The sequence below is a fragment of the Polypterus senegalus genome, chromosome 8, assembly GCF_016835505.1.
Source record: "Polypterus senegalus isolate Bchr_013 chromosome 8, ASM1683550v1, whole genome shotgun sequence".
In the NCBI taxonomy this organism is placed as follows: domain Eukaryota; kingdom Metazoa; phylum Chordata; class Cladistia; order Polypteriformes; family Polypteridae; genus Polypterus; species Polypterus senegalus.
In genome coordinates, this window is record NC_053161.1 from 126,635 (window position 1) to 149,800 (window position 23,166).

The following is a 23,166-nucleotide window of genomic DNA, read 5'->3' on the forward strand; positions in this document are numbered from 1 at the left end:
AAGTAATGATCCTAAATGCCTAGCAATTACTTCAAAGGAAACTTTTGTTTTTTCTGGAGGAATAAACTCTAATCTAAACCCAGTTTAAAGCCTATGTGAAGACCATTAAACAGAAGTTACATGAAGGCATCTTTGTGACAGTAAAGAATTTTAATGATATGCAGTTGAAGCATAGGCAAAAGTTCAGTGAAAAGAGATGGTTGATACTTACAAATGGCAGTTAACTCTTCTAAAGGCTGAGCCAATATACTCATTTTTGAGATTACAAATCATTTTGTCTAGAATTTTTTTTTCCATTCAAAAATTGAAATCTCACAGTGCTCATTGTTCTGTTTTATAAGTGAACCTAGTAAAAGTGAAAAGATGTTTTTTTCTTTTTTGCTTACTTATTTGTTACTCATGGATTGATTCTTGTTCTCTCCTTTTCTATTCAGTTCTTTTTTTCTAGAAGTTCATGCTGTGTGGCAGCAGAGAAAATGCTTATTTACTGTATTTAATATTTGCAAGTTGCTTCCTGTTTTGCACAGTTTATATACAATAGAAAGCTTTAATCATTTACTCAGCTGTGGCAAATTGTTTAAATTGTACCCACGTCCAATCCTGCAGTGAAACATCTGTTTTCGTTGATACTACAAGTTAGGAAACATTTGCCTTCCAAGGGTTTATCGAAAGAATCCAACAGACAAATTCACTCAAGCTACAGTTTTGCCATTACTGCTGGTTTAGGATGTGATGTTTACAGGTTGACTTTAAAATGTTTATTCTTTCATTTTTTGTTACTGCTCATTCTTAAAGGTGCATTGCTTTAGATTTTTTTATTTTGTTACCTACCAAACTTACTATCCATTCCGGGCAACTATTTTCCTGACACTTTTTTTTTTTTTCTAATTTCTGGAGATACAATTGGTTACATCTGTTCTATGTACAGTTTAATTTATTTGCTTACATCATTGATACAGTAAAGTATATATAGCTTTACAATTGCACTTTTCATGAGAAAAACTTGTAGACATCTATGGCTACAACAAGCTGTTTTGAGTGGTGTGACAATAATCTAACATCAACAAAAATAATAATCAAACTGTTATATCATTTGAGACATGGATGTGGCTAAATAAATTTAATGATCAATATGGCAACATGACTTAAACGTCAGGCTTTGAAGGTATTGGTAAAGGCTAATTTAATTAAAATTATAAGCAGCTGTCAAATGAACTCATAATAAAACTTGCATTAAACCTTCACAAAAGATTGTCCTTCATTGTTCATCACCATCTGTGACTTGATTGATTTCACTCTTTGCTTATGGCACACTCTAGAAAAAACTCCCTGATGTTGTGCAATGTTTGGATGGTCAGATTGCATTATTTGCCAAGGATCGATGGGTAAATTTTTAAAGATAATCATTATATATTAGTACAGTCAGGTTATTTAAGAGACATCAGTCTATTTCATATCTTTATTATTTATGGGGAAGCATAATAAGATTATAATTTTGCTAACCATTATCATTGTAAACCTTATTTTCTATGCACAATGTTGATCGCACTCAAATAATCTTTGAGCACTTCTGAGTTGACAAAATCACAGATTTCTTGTACAGTAAACATCCTGAAATTAACATGGTTAGCAATCAGCATTTAGCTGCTATTCTTGGTTGTTTGCTGTGTCACTTCTGGCTGATGATTTACTTTTTAATGATTTTGTGAATTCTGGAAAGACATCAATACAAAGTCATATTTGATTTGAATTGTGTGCAAAGTTAATTTCAACAATCAAATGAAAATATAATATCAAATTTGAACTGAGTTACTTTTCACTGCTGTCAGGCCTTGGAACCGTGTAGCAACACACAGAATCAAATGCAGGTGATATGGGCTTTTCTACTCATTTTTGCTTTTGCAAGATTTATTTCACATTGTTGCAAAACTCGGGTGTCCATTTCATCCCCCTCCCCCCCAAAGGCTCTCCTAAGCATAAGGACGTTTTTGGAGGCCTCTTGAGGTTGGTGACCCCTGTGCAATGCATACTCTGCACACCTCCTATGTCAATGTCAATTTATTTATATAGCACATTTAAAACAACATAGGAATGCTGTGGCCAAAGTTCTTTACAATAAAAGAAGAAAAATACATACAATTAATATAAATAACATAAATAGAAATAAAATAAAAGAACATAAATAAAATACTGTAAATAATAAATAGAATTAAGATTACATAATCACAATGAGGAAATCATCAGTATTACTGAAAGTCATGGAAAGCAAGTGAATAGAAATGAGTCTTTAATCTTGTTTTAAACAGTTCAATTGTAGACGACTCCTTTATGTAATGAGGTAAAGAGTTCCACAGGCAAGGAGCAGCAGCTGCAAAAGCCCTGTCCCCCTTACTGTAGTTTTACACTTGGTACGAGGGACAACAAGAGACAACTGACCAAAATATCTAAGCACTCTAGATGGCTGGTGTAAAGCACATAATTCAGATAAATAGGCAGGAGCAAACCCATGTAAAGATTTAAAAAACTAGCAATAAGATTTTAAAATCAATTTGAAAACTGACAGGAAGCCCATGTAAAGAAGCTAATATTGGAGAAACAGAATCAGACTTTCTTTCCCCAACCAGAAAGCGAGCGGCAGCGTTCTGGACCAACTGTAACCTGCTTGTAAGGGATTTGCTAAGAATACAGCTAGTTATCAAGGCGAGAAAAGATAAAACCATGAGTAGCTTTCTCAAGATCCCTAGAAGAAAAAAGGCTTGATCTTACTTAAAAGACAGAGCTGGAAAAAGCAGCTCTTAACTACAGAATTACTCTGTTTATCAAAAGAGAGGTTACTGTCAAAAATAACACCAAGATTGTGGACTTGAGGTTTTCAAAAGACAGAGAAAGAGTAGAGAAGTCCAAGACCAATTTGGGCTTTAGCTGATGGACCCACTATAAGCACCTCTGTTTTATTTTGATTCAGATCAAGAAAAAAATTTAGTCATTCAGGATCGTAGTTCATAAAGACAGTTGTGCAGTTGATTCATTGTAGAGTTGCAGATGGGAATATAAACCTGTGTATCATCAGCATAGCAGTGAAAAGAAATGTTACATTTCCTAAAAATAGCTCCAATAGGGTGAAGGTATATAGATAATAAAATAGGACCCAAAATGGATCCCTGAGGAACACCACATTTAAGAGGAGCAGTAGATGAAAAAGAGGAATTTAAAAATGTCACTGAAAAGTGTCTTAACAGTTAGTGCCCTTGTCGATGTATATATAAAAGGAACATTGAAACTATATAGAAAGTGTTTCAGTGCAACCAGGAGTTTGAGAGATTAAAAAAAAACTTAAAAATGATACTGGACATTTTGTATATACAGTTAGCACTATTGTAAAATGATTTTCATAGAACTTACAATACAGCAACAAAGATGCCTATAGTACAGTTTTGACATTTAAAGTTATGATTCATACTGGGTCATGTGTTTGAAATGATCAGTAACTTCTCTTCAGTTATAGTTTAAACTGATGAATGAGTTGGAGATTGCAGTAATAGTTTCAGATTAGTCAAATTAGACTTTTCCAGCTGATTTTTCTTTGAGAATTGTCTTAGGGCAGGGTCTCCAACACATCGCTCGCAAGCTACTGGTAGCTCGCAACCTACTGGTAGCTCGCAACCCCTTTCCAAGTAGTTTGCCAAAGGGTTAATGAAACCTACAAAAGTTTGAAAACTTGTTTAGTCAGATTAGGGGTGGGCGATCTTTACAAAAAGTCCTATCACGATCCACAATCTGAATTGCAATCTATCTTTTCAATGTGACATATAATTAAGAGAATATCTGGACTCAAACTCATCAAGACCTAAGTAACACTTTATTGTAAATGTCATACAAAGTTGGATTCTATTGTTCTCTCGTTGGCTAGCTAAGCGGAGTTAAGGAACCCGCCCTGAAGCTGGCGAGTGAATAAGGAGAGCAACCCCCCATCCTCGGCCTAAGTGGCTACACTCCACCATACACCTCTCTTGTTGACTCCATGCAGTGCCAGTCATCTGACTAACTATAAAACACATCACACATGCAACTGGACATGTGAATACTCTTGTGCAGTGAAACAGTGACATGTAACAAAATGACAAATGAATAAGTCATAAAGTATCTGTGTATTTGGTATTGCTTTGTTTTGACCGCATTCATGTTTTAATTCATCAGTGACAGATACACTATAAAATGCATACAGACATACAAAATGCACTTGTAGGTGAGCTAAATATTTTTTGTGATGTTTTAATGCAAAATGTTAGTTGTGGACACCAACATTTTTTAAATGTACAGGCAAAACAAACTTATTCAGTTTGTTTTGGCTGAAATAAGCTATGAGAATAAAACGTTAAAAAACATGAATAGCTCTCTGCCATTTTCATTTTGTAGAAGTAGCTCTCAGGGGGAAAAAAGGTTGGAGACCCCGTCTTAGGGCTTAGCAGAATAAATATTAGTTTAATACTGTATCTGACTAAATTAAATATAAACATTTTTAATCAGTATTACTGTCAAAAGTGCTATCTAGTTTATTAATTAGTATGTGCAGTATATTAAAGTTACATTAGATTGAAAAATATAAATTTAATTTAGAAATAGGCTCTTAATTGTGTTGGCAGTTTTCTGTTATTCAGTTTCCAGTGTTAACACAAATCAAATTCTTCTGTGTTAAAATGTCATTGTAGGTAGTCTAACTTTATTTTATGTCAGATAAACTTCACTGCAATTAAAAGTGTCTGTTTAAATTATTTAATTTTTATTGTTATTCCTTTTACATTACTTATACTGTAAAACTTAGTATTTATGTAGATTTAATGTTAAGCAAATTAATTTGCTGTTTTTACCCAGTAGTCCACACTTAATAACCCATAATGACAAAAGTCAAAACATGTTTTCTAAAAGGTGCTTAAATTTATTAAAAAGTGAAATGTTTTGTTTATGTTAGTATCCAGGTCCTTTGTTGTGGCACTCTAAATTGTGCTCAGGTGAGTCCTGTTTACTTTAATCATGTCTGAGATGTGTCTAGAAATGGATTTGAGTCCCCTGTGTCAAATTAAATTGATTACATAAAAATATACATGTATTTTATATAAATTAACACATTGCAGTGTGCAGGAAATGAAGGGGTCTGTATACTTTCAGACTCCACTGTACATCTTTTACATTCATTTGTCTTAAGTATATAATTTGTTTATTTGACCACTATGCCTATTAACGATCAGTTTATTTTGTCTTTGTATGTTTAGAGAAATTCATTTTCTGATATGTAATTTTCTAACCCACTTAATCCAGACCAGGGTTGATTGTTAGGGCCTATATCAACTAGCTATCCTTGGTGCAAGGTAGAAACAAACCCAATCCATCGCATGGTGAACACACACACACATACACACACACACACTAGGGCCAAGTTGGCATAACCAGTTCACCAAATCTTCATGTCTTCGAACATTGGGAGGAAACCGTAGCACTCTGAGCAAATACATGCATATTCTGGTCTCTGTGCCTCCTTGGTTAATTTTTTGACTTTTGATTTGCTTTGACATGTGTATGTGTTTTGTGTATGTAAGTAAAAATGATTTATGTAGTATGTTGATGGGAGTGTTTTATGTAATGTTTTATTCTTTTTCATAGTTTCTGAATGTGAAGTACTGAAAGTTGCTCAAAATTTAGCATGTTGCTTAAACACTACAATAAAATATATAATTTTAACTTTTTAAATTTGCCAATTTAGTGTTAACAGTTTTAAATTACTGTACATTTTATTTGCTGTTTAAAAAGCTATTGTTGTTATTTTGTTTATTCTGCATTTCTAAAGGTCATCATTATTTATTATTAAGACTAGCGGTCAATTTGTTTTTGGTGGTTATTTGTACTAGTACAATACCAACAAAAAGCTTTCTGTTTTCTCTCTTAAATGTACTTTTAGAAATTGATTACAAACTGTGGTAATTATGTAATCTTTTTTTTCGCATTACCTTCTTTCTACGTTTCCTTACAATGTTAATGCACAGCTAAGGTTTTTTAGTGCTAGATCATTCGAGTACTTTTTCAGACGGTGATGGGCATTTTAAGAGATGATTAACCAGTTGCCTTTGAGATAATAATAGTTATTTTCTTATCTCCCCAGATTGACCAGGTGAAGCAGGAACTGTCTCGGAAAGATACAGAATTACTAGCCCTCCAAACCAAGCTTGAAACTCTGACTAATCAGTTCTCAGACAGCAAACAGCACATAGAGGTCCTAAAAGAGTCTCTTACTGCTAAAGAACAACGAGCTGCTATCCTACAGACAGAGGTTTGTACTTAAGGAATTCTAATTTTTTTCTAATTTTGAATATTTTTTTCTGTTATTGCCTTCCATGTAAAAATCAAATAACACTTTTCTTGATGACCTTGAAATTGCATTATGTGAAAGTTTGTTTCTTTAATTATAAGTGAAACCTGAGTTCAAACACTGATATTACTCTGCAAGGCTTAATTTAATTTAATTGCAGCAGAACCTTTGTAGGTTGTAATCTATTGTTCCCTGAAGAAGGCCCATTTGTAATATTCTGATATTTCCTTTTTTAGTTTTTGCTAACCTAAACTTTAAATTTAAACCTGTAGCTGGTTTAGGTCATTCATTGCATTTCAACTGATTAAATTTGAAGAAAAACTGAGCTGTTCTAAAACTTTTGACTAGTAATGTATGTACTGTGTTTTCAATAGATGGACTTTTTAGTACTGTTTTTTTAAATTACAGTAAACTTTTCTGACGACCAGGTTGCTGTTATCTAAAATTTTTTGCATTTCCTGAACATGCTCGGACATAAGCTTTTGATTAAAAACATGATCAAGGTCCAGCCCATTAGTTCACAAGTGTACGCATGACAGACGGATATTAGCATTATATGTACGTACTAGGAAATCGTGCTTGCGAAAATTTCACAAGGATAAAAGTGTTAATGAAATGATGATTACGGAGAGAAGAGCATCACAAATTACAGTAAGAAAGTAGATTATTTTAATAATAGTGACTTGTGAGAGGACTCTATATTAGCATATTACGCACCCCTCTAGTCTGCGCCGCTCTCGTCTCCACCGTCCCCGCCAGTCGGGGCACCATCGGCCTCCCGGCATGGAGCATCCCGCAGAGCGGCCCGTTCCAGGAGGGCAGGTTCCCAACGACGTCGGCTCCAGCGCTCGTCGGGGTTTTGGGCCTGTAAAAAGAGAAAAGGGAGGGCCAGAAGCACTGCCAGGACACTCACCCCAAGCGTCCAGTCGGTCTCCGTACCGGCAGTGCTCACCCCCCCTATCGACAGCCCCCGACTTGCCTGGTTGGCTCCTCCGCCGCAGGTTCCATGCCCATCCTCTTGGTCTTAGCGGGACCGCTCTCGCAGGCGGCTCGTCCAGCCGCCCAGGGTTTTCCCTCTGCCTCTGCAGAGGACGGCCCTTCACTGGACACGCGCACCCACCGGCATTCACCCCTCGGTTCCTCCTTCTCCTCTTGGACGCCCTGATGGTCTGGGTCTGAGCATGGCGACAGCTTAAATCCAGCCCTGTCTGCATCCCTGCAGAGCGACAGGAGACTGCTGCGGGCTTGGAGCGCAGGGCGCTAGGACCCAGGGCACTCATCAGCCCCTGTCCTGCAAGCCCCTGCGTACTCGCTCTCCTCGCTCCGCCGGCAGTCTGCACCGCCGTGTCCGCTGTTGGAGAATTGCCTACTTGTTGCTGGTCCTCCTTATTAAAGTCACGGCCGTTTTCGACGGAACCCCCCTCGTGCTTTACGGGAATGGCAAGACCTACCTTCCCCGCGGTACTCTGTCGGCCGAAGGCTCCAGCGTCGCGCCGATCCTCCGCGTCACACGCCGTCTCTCCCGATGCGGCCGCCTTCCCCTTCAGCTGCTCCAGCCGGACGATGTCAGCACCCAGCAACTGCAATAAAGGTGACTCTGCGGGCCGAAGGCACTCCTCCGGCTCGCACAGATCCGCCTGCGGAACCCGGAAGACAGACGTCGGTGGGCTTACCTGTCCATCAGCCGCACGCGTCGTCTGCCTCCTGTGGACCACTCCCTCTGGTCCAATCGGGTCCCCTCTCGGCACGAGACTGGCGTTCCTTGGTCCCGCCTCTGTACCGTCATTGGCGGGCACACAAGACACACCGGCCAATCCCGTGCCTGTCAGCAGGTGGGACATCCGGCCCGCGGCCATCTTGTCTCCCCCTCTCTGGGTGTGGTGGCGTGCCTACTGGCAGCCTCGCAGCTGCTGCGACTCTTCAAGCTGCAGTGGCTCCGATTCCACAGCCTCCTCCGCTGCCGCCTTCGCGCTGTCGACAGCCCGTGGCCCGGCGTGCTCCTGCCACGGACGCGGATCCGGATCGTCCCTGCCTGTGGGAAACAAGGTAAGCACAACCCCTAAGGGCCTATTACTGCAGGGCAAGGCACTCATCTCCCGGATCCCGTCACTCCGAGGCCCCTGCCTCGGTGTGGCGTTCTTTGTTGTGACGCCGGCCTGGCTGTCCGTCCAGACAGTGCGATTCTCAGAGCCCGCTGCACTCTGGCGACACCTGTTCTTCCTTCACACACGGGGATGGCCATTCTGCGGTCCTGCGACGGGGTAAACCGGTCCCGCGGGGCTGAGCACGGGCCGCTTCCGCGGCAAGTGTGTGGGGTCTGCTGCTGCGCCGGGCCGTCCACAAAATATTTATTATTTGGGGGTCCCCGTCTTGCACCAGATGGATCGTCCCTGTTCGGGCGCCATTGTGAACTTGAACCCGGACACAGACAGACGGACATCGTTGGATCCACCACACACTGTTTATTTACAACTATAATTACAATCACGTGCACCTCAAACCCCAGTGCCTCCAGCACCGTTTCCCCAATGTCCAGACCTCTCAGTTTCAATGCCTTTCTCCTGGCCGCCTCCAGTCCTTTCTCCAGCTCCGTCTCTCTTCCACCCAACTTCCGCCATCGACTGAAGGGAGGCAGCCCATTAAATAGGAACCCGGATGGGCTCCAGCTGCTTCCCGGCACTCCTCCGCAGACAAGCCCCAGTGTGGCGGAAGTGCTGGCTGCGCACCCGGAAGCCGTCCGGGTGTCCCCTTGTCGTCTTCCCCCCAGCACTTCCTGGTGTGGTGGAAGTGCTGGGCTCCAGGGATATTCAGGCACCGGGGCGCCGCCTGGCGGTGGCCACGGGTGCCTCCAGGGCTGGGCTTCCAAGCCCTTTACCCGAGGCCCCCAACATAACCAGGGCGGACCCTCTCGCGGTCTGGAGCAGGCACAAGCCCTCCTCCGCTCCTCCTGGGCGTCCCAGCCCGGCCCCGGCCAGATACCACTATATATATATAGGTGTATGTATATATATATATATATATATATATATATATATATATATATATATATGTGTGTGTATATATATATATATATATATATATATATATATATATATATATGCCAGGAACACTAATGACAAAACAATGACATTATCAATCATGTTACGTTATTATTAAAATGTTTCCTTTTCTTTTTCATTACTTCTTTAACACACTACTTCTCCGCTGCAAAGCACGGGTATTTTGCTATATATGTATATATATCTGTATATGTATATATATATATATGCATATATATGTGTATATATATATATATATATATATATATGTGTATGTATGTGTGTGTCTGTGTCTATATATATGACAGCAACACTCATATCAGTGACAAAACAATTACATTAACAATCATCTTACGTTATTTTTAAAATGTTTCCTTTTCTTTTTCATAACTTCTTTAACACATTACTTCTCCGCTGCGGAGCGCGGGTATTCTGCTAGTATATATATACAGTAATTCCTCCTTGATCGCGGGGGTTGCGTTCCAGACCCCCCCGCTATAGGTGAAAATCCGCGAAGTAGAAACCATGTTTGTATGGTTATTTTTATATATTTTAAGCCCTTATAAACTCTCATACACTGTTTATAAATATTCCCCGCAGAGTTATACAGCATAATCCCTTTGTATTCTCTTATATATTAGGTAAGATTCATTGAAATTATGTATATAAACACACTGTTTATATACAGTAAAACCTAAATATTACTTTAAAGATATTGAGTGTCTCTGATATCACATATGTTACAGCCATTATGATAGACAGGCCACCAGCAATAAATACATACAATGCAAGAAAAATAGTATACAGTAAATGTGTGTACAGTGACACTAAACGTACGTACATGTACTAAGTACTGTAAGTAGAAAATTAATTATGGTTACTCACCAACAATGACACGATGACTTGTCCGTTAACAATGAGTTTAATTTTACTGCACAACAAAGGAGAGCGTTACAGCTCTTCCAAAGGAGCCACTTCAGGCGATTGTGTAGCACTGCCGTTGTTCTTCTTCTGGCAGTCTTCAATTCAAATCCCTAAAGCAGATTCCATCCAGACTACTGCCTTATTACATCCATTTACAACTCATTTTGCACCTTGGTTAAAAGGACACTGCGGCCATAGATCTTATATTCCTTTCCTACTTTTTAAATAAAAAGAATCGTAGCCTTCAACAAATCCAAAACGTTTACCTTTTCGGCAATCATTAACATCTTCCGTTTGCGCTTGGGCACGGTCCCTGAAGCAGTAGCAGATCGTTTTGGAGCCATAATGAAGGGCTTGACTATGCACAAAGATAAACACAAAAGAGCACAACTCTTGATGCTGAATGAGCGAGACGAGACTTCCTGGTTAACACTGCATTCAGCACGCAGGAACTTAACTGCGAGCTCTGATTGGTTAGCTTCTCAGTCATCCGCCAGTAGCGTCCCTTGTATGAAATCAACTGGGCAAACCAACTGAGGAAGCATGTACAGGAAGTAAAAAGACATATTGTCCGCAGAACCCGCGAAGCAGCGAAAAATCTGCGTTATATATTTAGTTATGCTTTCATATAAAATCCAGCGATAGAGTGAAGCCACGAAAGTCGAGCGATATAGCGAAGGATTACTGTATGTATATATATATATATATATATATATATATATATATATATATATATATATATATATATATAGAGTATATATTTGTATGCACAAATTATTCATGTATAAAATATTATTTTAAATCAATTTAACATGAAAATATTTAGCCAGTTCAACATTTTTATATGTATAATAGCTAGGCTGCTCCTCTAAGACAGGTTAAAATGTAAGTAATCGGTATAGACCTCAGTGTTAATGTTTGCAATGCATTATCTATTGGCATGTACGTATTTTGTAATGCATGTAAGTAGTAAAATCCATTGTATGTCTCATTCCAACTGATGGCAAATCATACATATTTGTAGGAGAAACTTGGCATCAAAGCCTAAATTTACTGCTGACTGATTCTAGAGTGAATTTGAATCAATATCTACTAACCAGATAATAAACATTTGTAATATCTTTTTGGCAAGTAAAAGTTATGTCTACTATTGGATTGTTTCCGGCATATTATAAAAAAAAGCAAAAATCTCCATGTACTATAGGTAAAATCAGGGTTTATTCTGGTCTATCATGATTTTACATGAGCAGCGAAGATGATCTGCCTTCTTGTGTAATGCTGGGTGCCTTCAGCACCTGCCAGCGCATTTCTTATCCCATTCAGTATTTGCCATGGCACATCAGACAATGCATGCAGCTCTCACGAAAGTACAAAGTACTCCTGGTCATGCTGACGAGAGTTCTGTTAGAGTCACAAGTTGATGAACCGAGACTTGTGTCCAGCCTGTAGCTTTATCGTTTGCCCGTACTTGATATTGTCAGTCATGCTGGATGGTGCACGCTGTTAGCCTTGACTGTAAGTGCTGTGTGGGTGTGTACATAGAGTGTGTAAGGCTTAAGTTGCTGCCACTGTAGGCCACACATGCATTTCAATAATTGCTTTTGTGTCAAAGCAGCAATATATTCGGTTGGCTGCACTTATCATGTAAGTTATATGTAAGGTAGCAGAAAAGGGCGTGTGGCTATGCATATCCTGTGACGAGAAGGATGCATTTTGAGGAACTTATGAATTCAGTGGTTATGATCTCATTGATGCTTCCAGCACTGGCTTGAGTTTGGTCCATTTTATTGGCTGAGATCACTGAAGTTATTATAAACTTCCATAGTGGCTGAGCCTCAGAAATATACGAGATGAATTGTGAAAGTTTATCACCACTACATACAACATACATAAATTATAAGTGAACATACATGTTTGCTTTTGATTCTTTTAAATAGCTGATTGTAAAAACCACATTCAGTTTAATGAATAATTGCTGTTCTTGTGAAGTTTATTTCTTAATATGTTAGCTGAATAATTTAGTCTTGGTTACCAGTGATATGGGGAACTTTGTTTTTCATACTTTATTGCAGAGATTGCCAAAATGATTACAAGCAATGGTTGCAATGATTACAAATAGTTTTGCTTATTTATGTTTCTTTATAATAGTGTTTGATGTTTTCCAGCTTCTAACAACAACTAACAATATCTTTGCAGTGGTGAATGTAATCAAGGCTCACTTACTTGTGTATTTTAAAGTGTTTGTCACTTGGACACCAGTGTAAATAGAACTGATTTATCCTTAGAATTGTCTGACTCCAGTACAGAGTTTCTAGATTGTTTCTAATTCTAGCTGCTCTTAAGCTTGTTTAGTTCATCAGCTTCTTGCATTTTGAGTTAAACATGTTTTACTCTTTTTCTTTTTTAAAGAACCAACTGATTTTCTTATTGACACTCTGATGTGGGTGTTTGAGCTGTTTATGTTAAATATTTTTGCTTGTTTGTGTGCTTTAGCCATTCTGTTTTTTTCCCCAAGTAATATATGGGTTTTAAATTAAAAAATTTACTGATTTTGAAAAATAAGTAAAACGCTGATTTTTACCTGAATTTAACTCTTTACAGAACCTCAGATGACTGTATATATTTTTGTGTTTTTACATGTTGTTTGTTTGTGTGTGAGAGCTATTATTTAACGTAATATTTAAAATCACTTTAAAGTATCATTTCCTAACAATTAGGTTATGTTATGTTTTTAGGGTGAAGCAATATTAAAGATATGTAGCACTAATATATAAATATCAAGAGGAGAAAAAACATTTCCTTGTAAAGAACTGAACCTACACCTAAGGCTGTATTTCTTATTCTAAAGCAGATAAAAAAAGAAATAAATTAATCTTTCATAAAATACAATTTAAAAAAAAAAAGCTTATCACAAATGGCAAGTATGTGCATACTGTATACATGTTAAATTGGTAAAGTCTTGAATTCAAAGAAATGCTTATATTACTTAGACAATTGTTTGCTTAGTTAATTTTGTCTGAAAAGATTGTGTATTTAAAAAAACTTATTCAGGATGTCCATCTCAAACTAAATCACCCAATTTATACAAATCATTTCTGCTGTTTATTTTTTCCAAAAAAAAACAAAACAAATTGCCTTCCAGTGATGAAAGCTTTATTGCTTACACCACTGAAATCTTCCTGTTTGGCTACACACTTTGTTCAAATGTAAATGAGTGGGTGGACAACTGGTTGGCAAAGATGCTGGTTTAGAAATCATTGTTTTGCTGAAATTCTGATAGCTTGATGCTTTTTGGATAGTAGTAATGCACTAATAAATTGGAAAAAATAGTTAAAACTGAATTTATATTTGGTGTCAGTAAGTGTGATGAATGAAAGTTTTAAAAAATTTGGCATTTCAGTGTTATTTCAGTGATGGGTGAATTATTTTTGAGTTTTCCCATTTTTCTCTGGGGCAAATACATTTATCCATTTTAAAATACAATAATTTGCAATTATGTTTATTACACATACTGTATTAACACTATGCAAGGTTGAGTTCCAGGTACGAACATGATTTTTCTTATGGTCCCACACTGTATATACTGAATGTTTTCTCTGTAAGATGCCTAGACACTGTACTATTAATTTGCATTTTAAAGATTATTTTGATTTAATTTGTCTGAAGTTTTTGGTATTTCTATTTAAAACTATTAAGGAGTATTAAAGTTGTTTTACTACCCTAAATCATTTAATTTTAATGTCTTTATGATAGTCTAATAATAGTCATGTGCCCAATCCCACTTCTTAGGATTATTCAGTTGCTTTCTATAATCAATCTTCTTCTTCTTCTTTCGGCTGCTCCCATTAGGGGTTGCCACAGTGGATCATCTGCGTTGTTCGCATATTGACTTGGCAAAATTTTACACCAGATGCCCTTCCTGACGTAACCCTCCCCATTTATCCTGGCTTGGGACCGGCACAAAGAAACACACTGGTTTGTGCATCCCCTGTGGCTGGCTTGCTTGCTATAATCGATATACACAGATTATTCCTCTCATTTAAACCATACTTGTTCAGTGTTTTATTAGCATAGTACTGGGAAACAGAGAAGCATAAACTGCCATCTATTGGCTACAAAAAAAATTGCTAACTGAATGAGAAGATTGTGGAATACATGCATGCAATAAGATAATCAAGAATAATCATGCTGCCTGTTTCTGGAAGTGTTAAATACTGTAATTTGCTAATGACGGTCTGTTGTCCAATTCCAAATAAAAATACAATATTGCCTTAATTTTGCCAATTCACAAAAATGCTAAACCTATAAGTTTAACTTGGAGCACTGGGATTAGCAACATCAAATACCCCTTTAATTGCTTGTATGCTTTCTTCAACACAATGTGTCCCCTGGAAGCTCTGCCAGAAGTCAGTAAACTGAATCATTAAAATCATTGTACACTCATTCAACAATAATTCCCACCACTGCTTACAAAAGCTATTCAGGAGGCTGCGGACATCCTTAAGATTTATATTCCAATTAGAGAAAAACAATTTTGGATACTGCACATCAGAGGAGTCAAAAATCAAGAATGACAGTGTCAGCTATGTTAACCTTGTACTAATTTCAGACTGAACAGTAATAAATCTCTTGCAACTGATGCTGCCCAGCTCCTTTTTTTCTCTCCTATTACAACTGTTGTTTTTGAATTGTTACTGCTGTACTTGTTGTATATGAATTGCACACAAGTAAACAAATCGTTTTAATAATATTGTTGTTTTGAAAAGAACAGTTTAGATTTGGGTAAAGTAAAAAATGTGTTTTATAAACATAGGGACATTTATAGCTATAAAAGTCAGGTGTTTTGCCTTAAATGTGATTGCTAAACATTCCTCAATTCATTTACTGCACTGTATTATCTCCAGGATGTCTTATCTCTATGTTTTGTAAATGTATCCTATCATAAGCTTTTGCATTTTTGTCACAGTCTGTTTAGATAAAGTGTCTGCATGTGTTAATTTAATGTTAAAAGTCCAAGTTGTCAGTGTGCATATATTATTCACCTTAACTTTTTGGTAATTATTATTATTATAAATATGTCTTGGTCTGGTCTCTGTACTGATGATGATCTTCCAGATATGTTGCCCATTACTTATAAGTCCTCCTTAAATAATGCATCAGGAGTTTGATTTTTGTATCTTTAAAAACTTCATTTTAAAAAAGTTTGAAATCATTTTACAATTAAAAGTGGCTTTTTATAGTGGTTTGATATGTTCATTAAGAGGAGCTTCTAATTAGCATACACACAAAGTACACAACTTTACATTAATTTTGAGGATGCCAGACTTTCAGCTGGAAAGTTCCTCAAAAATGTCATTTCAGAATATTTAAAAGTTTATATATTTAACAATTTCAGTGAGAGAGCTATAGTGCATTCAAAATCTAAAAGCCAGCATTTCTTAAAAAAAAAGGCTTAATATGTATTTTTATGTACATTTAGAACCAATTTGTAATCCTAAGCATTTTTTTTTATCAAAGATCACGTATCAAAAGGAGCATTGTAGTAGAAATTTTTAGGACTGGATGCTTTTCCTGGTGCCAACTTTTACAAAATGCAAGAGGGTCAATCACCTTATTCTTAACCCTTTGTCACAGGGGCAAAGAATTAGGTGTGATGATGCAGAATAGATTAGTTAATGGTCATGTAGTGGATGTATTTAGTTGAAATTCTGTTCTGTGTACCAGTTGTCAGGAGTAAGTACATAAAAGATATAGTGGAGTGAAGGGGAGTGTGCAGTGTGAACTTTGTACAAAGCGTGCAAGAGTAATGAATGCAGATGTAGTAAATGTAAATTTATGTATCTGCAATTTATATTGTTTTGGTGACAGTAGGGAATATTTATTACTAAGAAAGCATCCTATCTGTATATAACAAAATTTAAGAAGAAACATTGCACTAATAACAAAAGGAGTATGCAATATATGTATAGAAATACATTATATGGCCATATTTTTAAATGCACAATTAAGTATCCTAAATAACTATACTTAGACAAAAGATGTGGTTGGCATATTTCAGTTATACTTGGTTATCCCATTGTCTGTTAACTATGTGGCAGGTCCCTGAGATGCCTCGAAAGCTTGCATATTGTAATCTTTTTAGTTAGCCAATAAAAGGTGTCATTTTGCTTGATTTTTCTCTACATTCATAATGGCTAACACGGTACACACCCTAGTACTTCGTAGGCTTTGAGAATTCTAGTGTTAATTGTTGTTGTGATGCTTGCCAGTTTATTTAAATTAACTTCAAAGCAGTTATTCAATAATAACAGTCCGACAATAAAGTATTACAGTGGTCAGTTGTGCTTGGTACAAAAACTTGGTATTGGTTCTGTTTGGTATTTTTAAATATTTGTTACAATATACTGTAGTTTGAGCTAACAGGCATTAGAAAGTTTGGAAATGAGACAACTAAAGAATAATCCTTTGCCAAAGGTAAAACCTATATTTTGCTTGGAATCTTCCAAACTAAAATTCACATAAAGTTCACCTGTTTTGCATCAAAAGATGTCAGCATTGGATTTCTAATTGTAGAATAACTAAAAGAATTCCATTTTAAAATATGAATAAGATATTAAGACAGTATGTCAATATCATTTTTGGATAGAATGTTGCAGACATTAAGTATTGCATATACTGACAATAATCAACCAATATTAATTGTGTGGGACTTTATATGGGCTAACTAATCTGTAGATTTTCTTACCAAACTATGAGAATAATCAAAATTTTTTAGTTGCTAATTTTTTTTTCTTTTCAGACACACTGTATATTATGAGTCTTGCAAGTAAAGACATATGACAAGTTGTTTTTGCCAAAATGTGAATTTCAGCTTCAAATTATTATATTGAAATTTTATAATAGTCTTCTTTGTATATACCTGTAGAAGTTTTTTTTTAATTTTATTTAAATGTCCTTTACACATGGCTTTCTAAGTAAAGTGGAACCTCGGTTCACGACCATAATTCGTTCCAAAACTCTGGTTGTAAACCGATTTGGTCGTGAACCGAAGCAATTTCCCCCATGGGATTGTATGTAAATACAATTAATCCGTTCCAGGCCGTACGAACTGTATGTAAATATATATTTTTGAAAGATTTTTATGCACAAATATAGTTAACTAGCAAAATACCCGCGCTTCGCAGCGGAGAAGTAGTGTGTTAAAGAAGCAATGAAAAGAAAAGAAAAAATTTGGAAAATAACGTAACCTGATTGTCAATGTAATTGTTTTGTCACTGTTGTGAGTGATGAGTGTTGTTGTCATATATATATATATATATATATATATATATATATATATATATACACACACACATAAACATATATATATATATACATATCTATACATATACACATATATACATACATATATATCTACATATATACACACACATATATACACACAAATACATATATATATACATACATACATACACACACACATATATAAACATATATATACATATACATACATATCTACATATATACACACACAGCTATTTCGTATCAGTGCAATACGCTGTTTGTTAAAACGGTTGACTCCCGCTCTTACGTGCAATAACAAATCAAATCATTCAGTTGTCTTTGCTCATATGTCATTTTAGAGCTGGACGCCTGGCATCTTTTTGGCCACAAGTTCGTTTCTGTTTGGTGTGAGGTTCTGTGTTGTGGAGATTCTCAGGATGGATTGCAGGTGCTCATCAGTGAGGCGACTCCTGTGTGCTGTTTTGTTAGTCTTTATCACTGAGAAGAGCTTCTCACACAGATATGTGCTACCAAACATGCACAAGGTTCGAGCTGCATGTAGACGGACTTTTTTTGTTCTTCAAAGTCACCAAAGCGCCGTGCAAACTCAGTGCGCAATAACTCTAGCTTCGCAATAACTTGCAGCATCATAAGGTAGACTTGATTAGCGTAAGTGTTCTGCAAGGCAGCTGAAGCGCTGCATTATGGGATCTGTAGTTTATTGTGTTACCAGCGCTTCATATACCCGGGCCATTAATAACAATAATACAGTATATAAAATGATCTCGCGGGCCGGATATAATTACACGCCGGGCGGATGTGGCCCGCGCCCTTGAGTTTGACACATATGGACTAAATAGAACTTGAAAAGATATATTTTTCAAATGTGATCGCGCAATTCAGATAGAGTTGACGCACTACAGCCTGCATGCCTCAATGAGTCATCCTCCCCTCGCTCTTACTTTTTTACCGCTCATCTAATGAATACACTGAGTATGGCTTTACCAAAACAATCATTGATGGCGAATAAAGTATCCATTATTCGAGTATGTAGAGCGGGATATATATATATATATATATATATATATATACCCGCATATATACCATCGCAGCGAGAAGTAGTGTGTTAAAAAGGTAGAAAAGAAAAGGGAACATTTTAAAAATAACGTAACATGACTGTCAATATACAGTATTTGTTTTGTGAGTGTTACTGAGTGTTGCTGTCATCAAGGATTTGATTATCATTATTTCTTTCAATCAGGTTCGATTTGTAGGATGTGTTGTGTTCAAGTTACATTCCGTGTTTGTCAATCGTTGTAAAGATGACAGGTTTCATTCATCGATTCGTTTCTTACTGCATCAATAAACAGCTCGTCTTCTTCTTTATCTGAGACCTGACACACTGCATGCACGGGTTTTTTTTACACTGTCTTCCTTTAGCGGGACATTGACTTTTTCCACCGTGTGCTTTGTTTCCGCAGTAGCTGGATTTATGAATATGCTTATCAGGCGCTTCATATTTTTGCTGCCTTTTCAATTGTGTAATTCGGTTTTGTTCAGCGCTCTTTGGAACTGTTGCTTTTATCTGTGCACTGCGTCAGTTCACGTGAGCCACCGGTGTACATGCATCGAAGGTTCCCAGCTGTGCTGGTGCCATCTCGTGCTATGTCCATAGCTGTATTTAATGTTACCTTAGTCCTGGCACTTAAAACTTTCTCTCGCAGTTTCGCTGAGTTTGTGTCAAACACCACCCTGACCATCTCATCTTCCTCTCCATAAGCACAGTCCTTCACCCGTGAATATTTACCCGTGGCAGTTTGCTATTGGATTGCCGCTGACGGACGGCCTTATATGGGCAGGCACTAAATTACAAGCGCCAGCGGCAGCCTGTCTATGAACTTAATTTAAAGTGTAGGTTCACATCGTGCTTTGTTTCCAAAATAGCAGAACTCATGAATATGGTTGTATATGTCACTCGCTCGCTTCTTATTGTTTAGCTGCCTTCTCAATTATATAATGCATGTTTTCTTGAGCGCTTTTTTGAGGTCTTCCTGGTTTTCTATGTACTGCGTGATTACGTGGGAGGCGTGATGATGTCACACGAAACTCCGCCCCCACGGCGTTGAAGCTCATCTCCATTACAGTAAATGGAGAAAACTGCTTCCAGTTATGACCATTACACGTAGAATTTCGATATAAAACCTGCCCAACTTTTGTAAGGAAGCTGTAAGGAATGAACCTGCCAAATTTCAGCCTTCCACCCACGTGGGAAGTTGGAGAATTAGTGATGAGTGAGTGAGTGAGTGAGTGAGTGAGGGCTTTGCCTTTTATTAGTATAGATTACACCATAGAATGCACATCGTAATACTAAACTAAATATAAAAACATTAAATAACACTGAGAAAACCTTGAACAACAGAAAAAACTAACATTGCAAGAGTTCGTGCTATAGCCTTACGACCTGATCGCTGTAAACACATTTTTTAATAAGTTTTAAACACAGGGGAAAAAAAAGGAACATTTCAACAAATCCGAACTTTATTTAAAAACCAACCACAAGCAACCAAGAAAGTAACATTGCAGGAGTTCACACTAATAGCCTTATAACCTGATCGCTGTAAGCACTTTTTTTTAAATGCATTTTAAGCACAGGGGGAAAAAAATGAACATTTGAAAAAAGAGAAAAGTAACATTGCAACAATTCATTCTACGAACCGAAAAATGAACATTTGAAAAATCCGTAATACAAAAACTAACAATAAACCACCAAGAAAACTAACCTTGCATGAAGTGAGGAGGAACTGGGTGGAGGGGAGGTTACAGTTTTGAGGGAGAGTCTGGCTCCGCAATGGAGGGATGTTTTCCTTCTGGTGTCTTCTCTGTTGTGATTTCTTGGCTTTCTGGTTTTTTTTAGCTGTTTAGCTGGTGGATCAGACTTGGATCAGACTTGGAGGGTGTGCCGGTGCATTGTCCATTAGAAGAAGGCATTTTTTAGGCAGGTTATTCTCTTCAAGATATCGCTTCACAGCGGGTGTGAAAGCCTCGTGCAGCCATTGCAAAAACAAGGTCCTTGTGACCCAACCCTTCGTGTTTGCCCCCCATATCACAGGCAGTCTGGCTTTACGAGTAGCAGCTTGATTTTTACGTCGCCACTAGCGTTAGCACACAGCAAAACGGGTTAACCTGTCCTTCATTGGTTTATGGCTGGGCGTAGCCTTCTCTCCCTGGGTAATGTAGGTCCTCTTCAGCATCCTCTTCCAGAACAATCCGGTCTCGTTGCAGTTGAAGACTTGTTGCGGGATGTAGCTAATTTTGTGAAATTTTTCACAAATTCTTTCGCAGCTTCAGCGTCAGAACTATCAGCCTCTGCATGCCTTACAACATTATGAATGCCACTTCTCTTGCGAAACTTTTCAAACCATCCTCTACTGGCTTTAAATTTCTCACTTTTGCCACTCGTAGAATGATAGTTTTGCAGCAAATCGCCATGAATCTTCCTGGCTTTCTCGCATAACATCGCCTCGCTTATGCTATCGTCTGCAAGTTGCTTCTCGTTCAGCCACACTAGCAACAGTTTTTCCACCTCTTCCAGCACTTGAGGCCTCTGCCTGGTTAACGCTGTAACTGTTTTTGCAACATCAGCTGCTTTAATAGATTCTTTCTGCTTTAGAATAGTCAAAATCGTAGACTTGGCGGCAAGATCAGTAACACGAACGCCACGCTCATACTTTTCAATAATTTCTTTCTTTACTTCGTTTTCAATTTTCTTCAAAATTTTCTTCTCACCACTCTTCACTTGCTTAGAAGCCATAGTTAACTGCAAAAGCACACAAAATACTGTAGCGCACAAAGAGTTCACAAGTAAAGCACGCACGTCTGACTGAGATCATTGAACAGGGAGAGGCTGAACACAAGCTTAAATACAGTAATTGGCGCGTACGAACCAGAAGGGAAATGAAATAGAGCACAAAGAGTTCACAGCGAAAGCACACACGTCTGACCGAGAACAATGCAACACGTGTGGAAATCATCAGCACGCACAAACCGAAAGGGAAACTGGCTTGTTCGTATACCGAGTGTGTGGTTGTGAACTGAAGCAAAAGTTTGGCAAACTTTTTGGTCATAAACCGAGTTGTACGTTTACAGAGACGTTCGTGAACCGAGGTTCCACTGTGCTGTTAAGTGTTTATCTAATTTAATTTAAAAATGAAGTAGTTTATGTATAAATTATAAAGTTATATTTGTTTTAATTTAATTAATGCCTTCTCTAGGGCATATAATTAGATACCTTACTGGTATCGCAGTCAGAACGGGTGATGGAATGGTCCTTACTGATGATGCTGCAATTATGTTGCACTGGGCTGGCTACATTGAGCACCTGTTTAAAATTGATCCTCCGTCTAGGATGTTGGACATTTCTGAGTCCATGTTTCTTAAGGCTGATTATCCATTTATCTGTGAACCACCCAGTCTCCCAGAGATTGCACAGGTGGTTACCAGCTGAGGGTAGGGAAGGCTGCAGGGATCTGTGGTATCCAGGGTAAACTTCTCCCAGTTGGTGGTAAGGCTGTCCTCCTGGCATTGGAAGCAATCTTTGCTTCCATTTGGGAGAAGGGTGTCATCCCAACTGACATGACTTGTCATCTCTAGCTGGAAAGGGAAAGGTTAATCTACTGGATTGCAGCAACTACAGGGGGATAACACTGCTCTCAGTGCTGGGTAAGATCTTTGCTAGGGTTATACTCTATAGAATCCGTGATCACTTGCTCATCTACCAATGACGGGAGTAGTCTGGTTTTACACCTAAGAAGTACACCATTGTCCGCATCCTAGCACTAAGGGTTCTCATGGAGAACAAAGAATATCAGAAGAGTTTCTCTGTAGCATTTGTCGATTTTCATGAAGTGTTCGACTCAGTTGATCGAGCTGCCCTGTGGGACATTCTGAGAATTTGTGGGATCCCCCTGAAGTAGCTGGGTATTATGGCTGGCCTGTACACTGGTACTGTGAGTGCTCTGCAGAGTGGAGGCAAAACCTCTGCATTTTCCCTGTTGTTTCTGGGATTCATTACAGGTGTGTTCTTGCTCTTATTCTGTTCACTGCTTGTGTGGACTGGCTTTTGGGTAGGTTTGTGGAGTCCAACAGCTGTTTGGCATCTGTTGGTAAAGACAAATTCATTGATTGTGACTTGGCTAACGATGCTGAGGTCTTCATGGAGTTGGTGGAGGCTCTGATCAGGGCTCTCGAGAGACTGAGCGAGGAGTCTGAATGTCTGGCTTGCGAGTGCCCTTGTTAAAAACCAAGATTCGGGCCTTTAATGACCTCTTGGGTACCTACATTGGCAGTGTGTCTGTCTGTGGAAAGAAAGTTGACTATGTCAAAAGGATTATGTACCTCAGCATTGAATTGATATTCATGTGTCTGGTGATTCTTCCTATGAACTCAGTAGATGAATTGGGAGAGCAGGGCGAGTCATGATGTTGCTGGAAAACGGTGTGTGGCACTCCTGATATCTTTGCAAATGGACGAAGGTCTAAGTATTTAAAGTCCTGTTGCTTC

At 38.0% G+C, this 23,166-nt stretch overlaps 1 protein-coding gene across 1 annotated transcript in view; it reads left to right on the plus strand.

Annotated features, from left to right (window-relative positions):
• erc1b (ELKS/RAB6-interacting/CAST family member 1b) overlaps positions 1-23,166 on the plus strand; it is a 559,966-nt gene that overhangs the window by 72,202 nt on the left and 464,598 nt on the right. Inside the window, exon 5 of the mRNA XM_039760564.1 lies at positions 6,155-6,322. Coding sequence (XP_039616498.1) covers positions 6,155-6,322 — 168 coding nt within the window. The remainder of the gene's footprint in view (positions 1-6,154; positions 6,323-23,166) is intronic.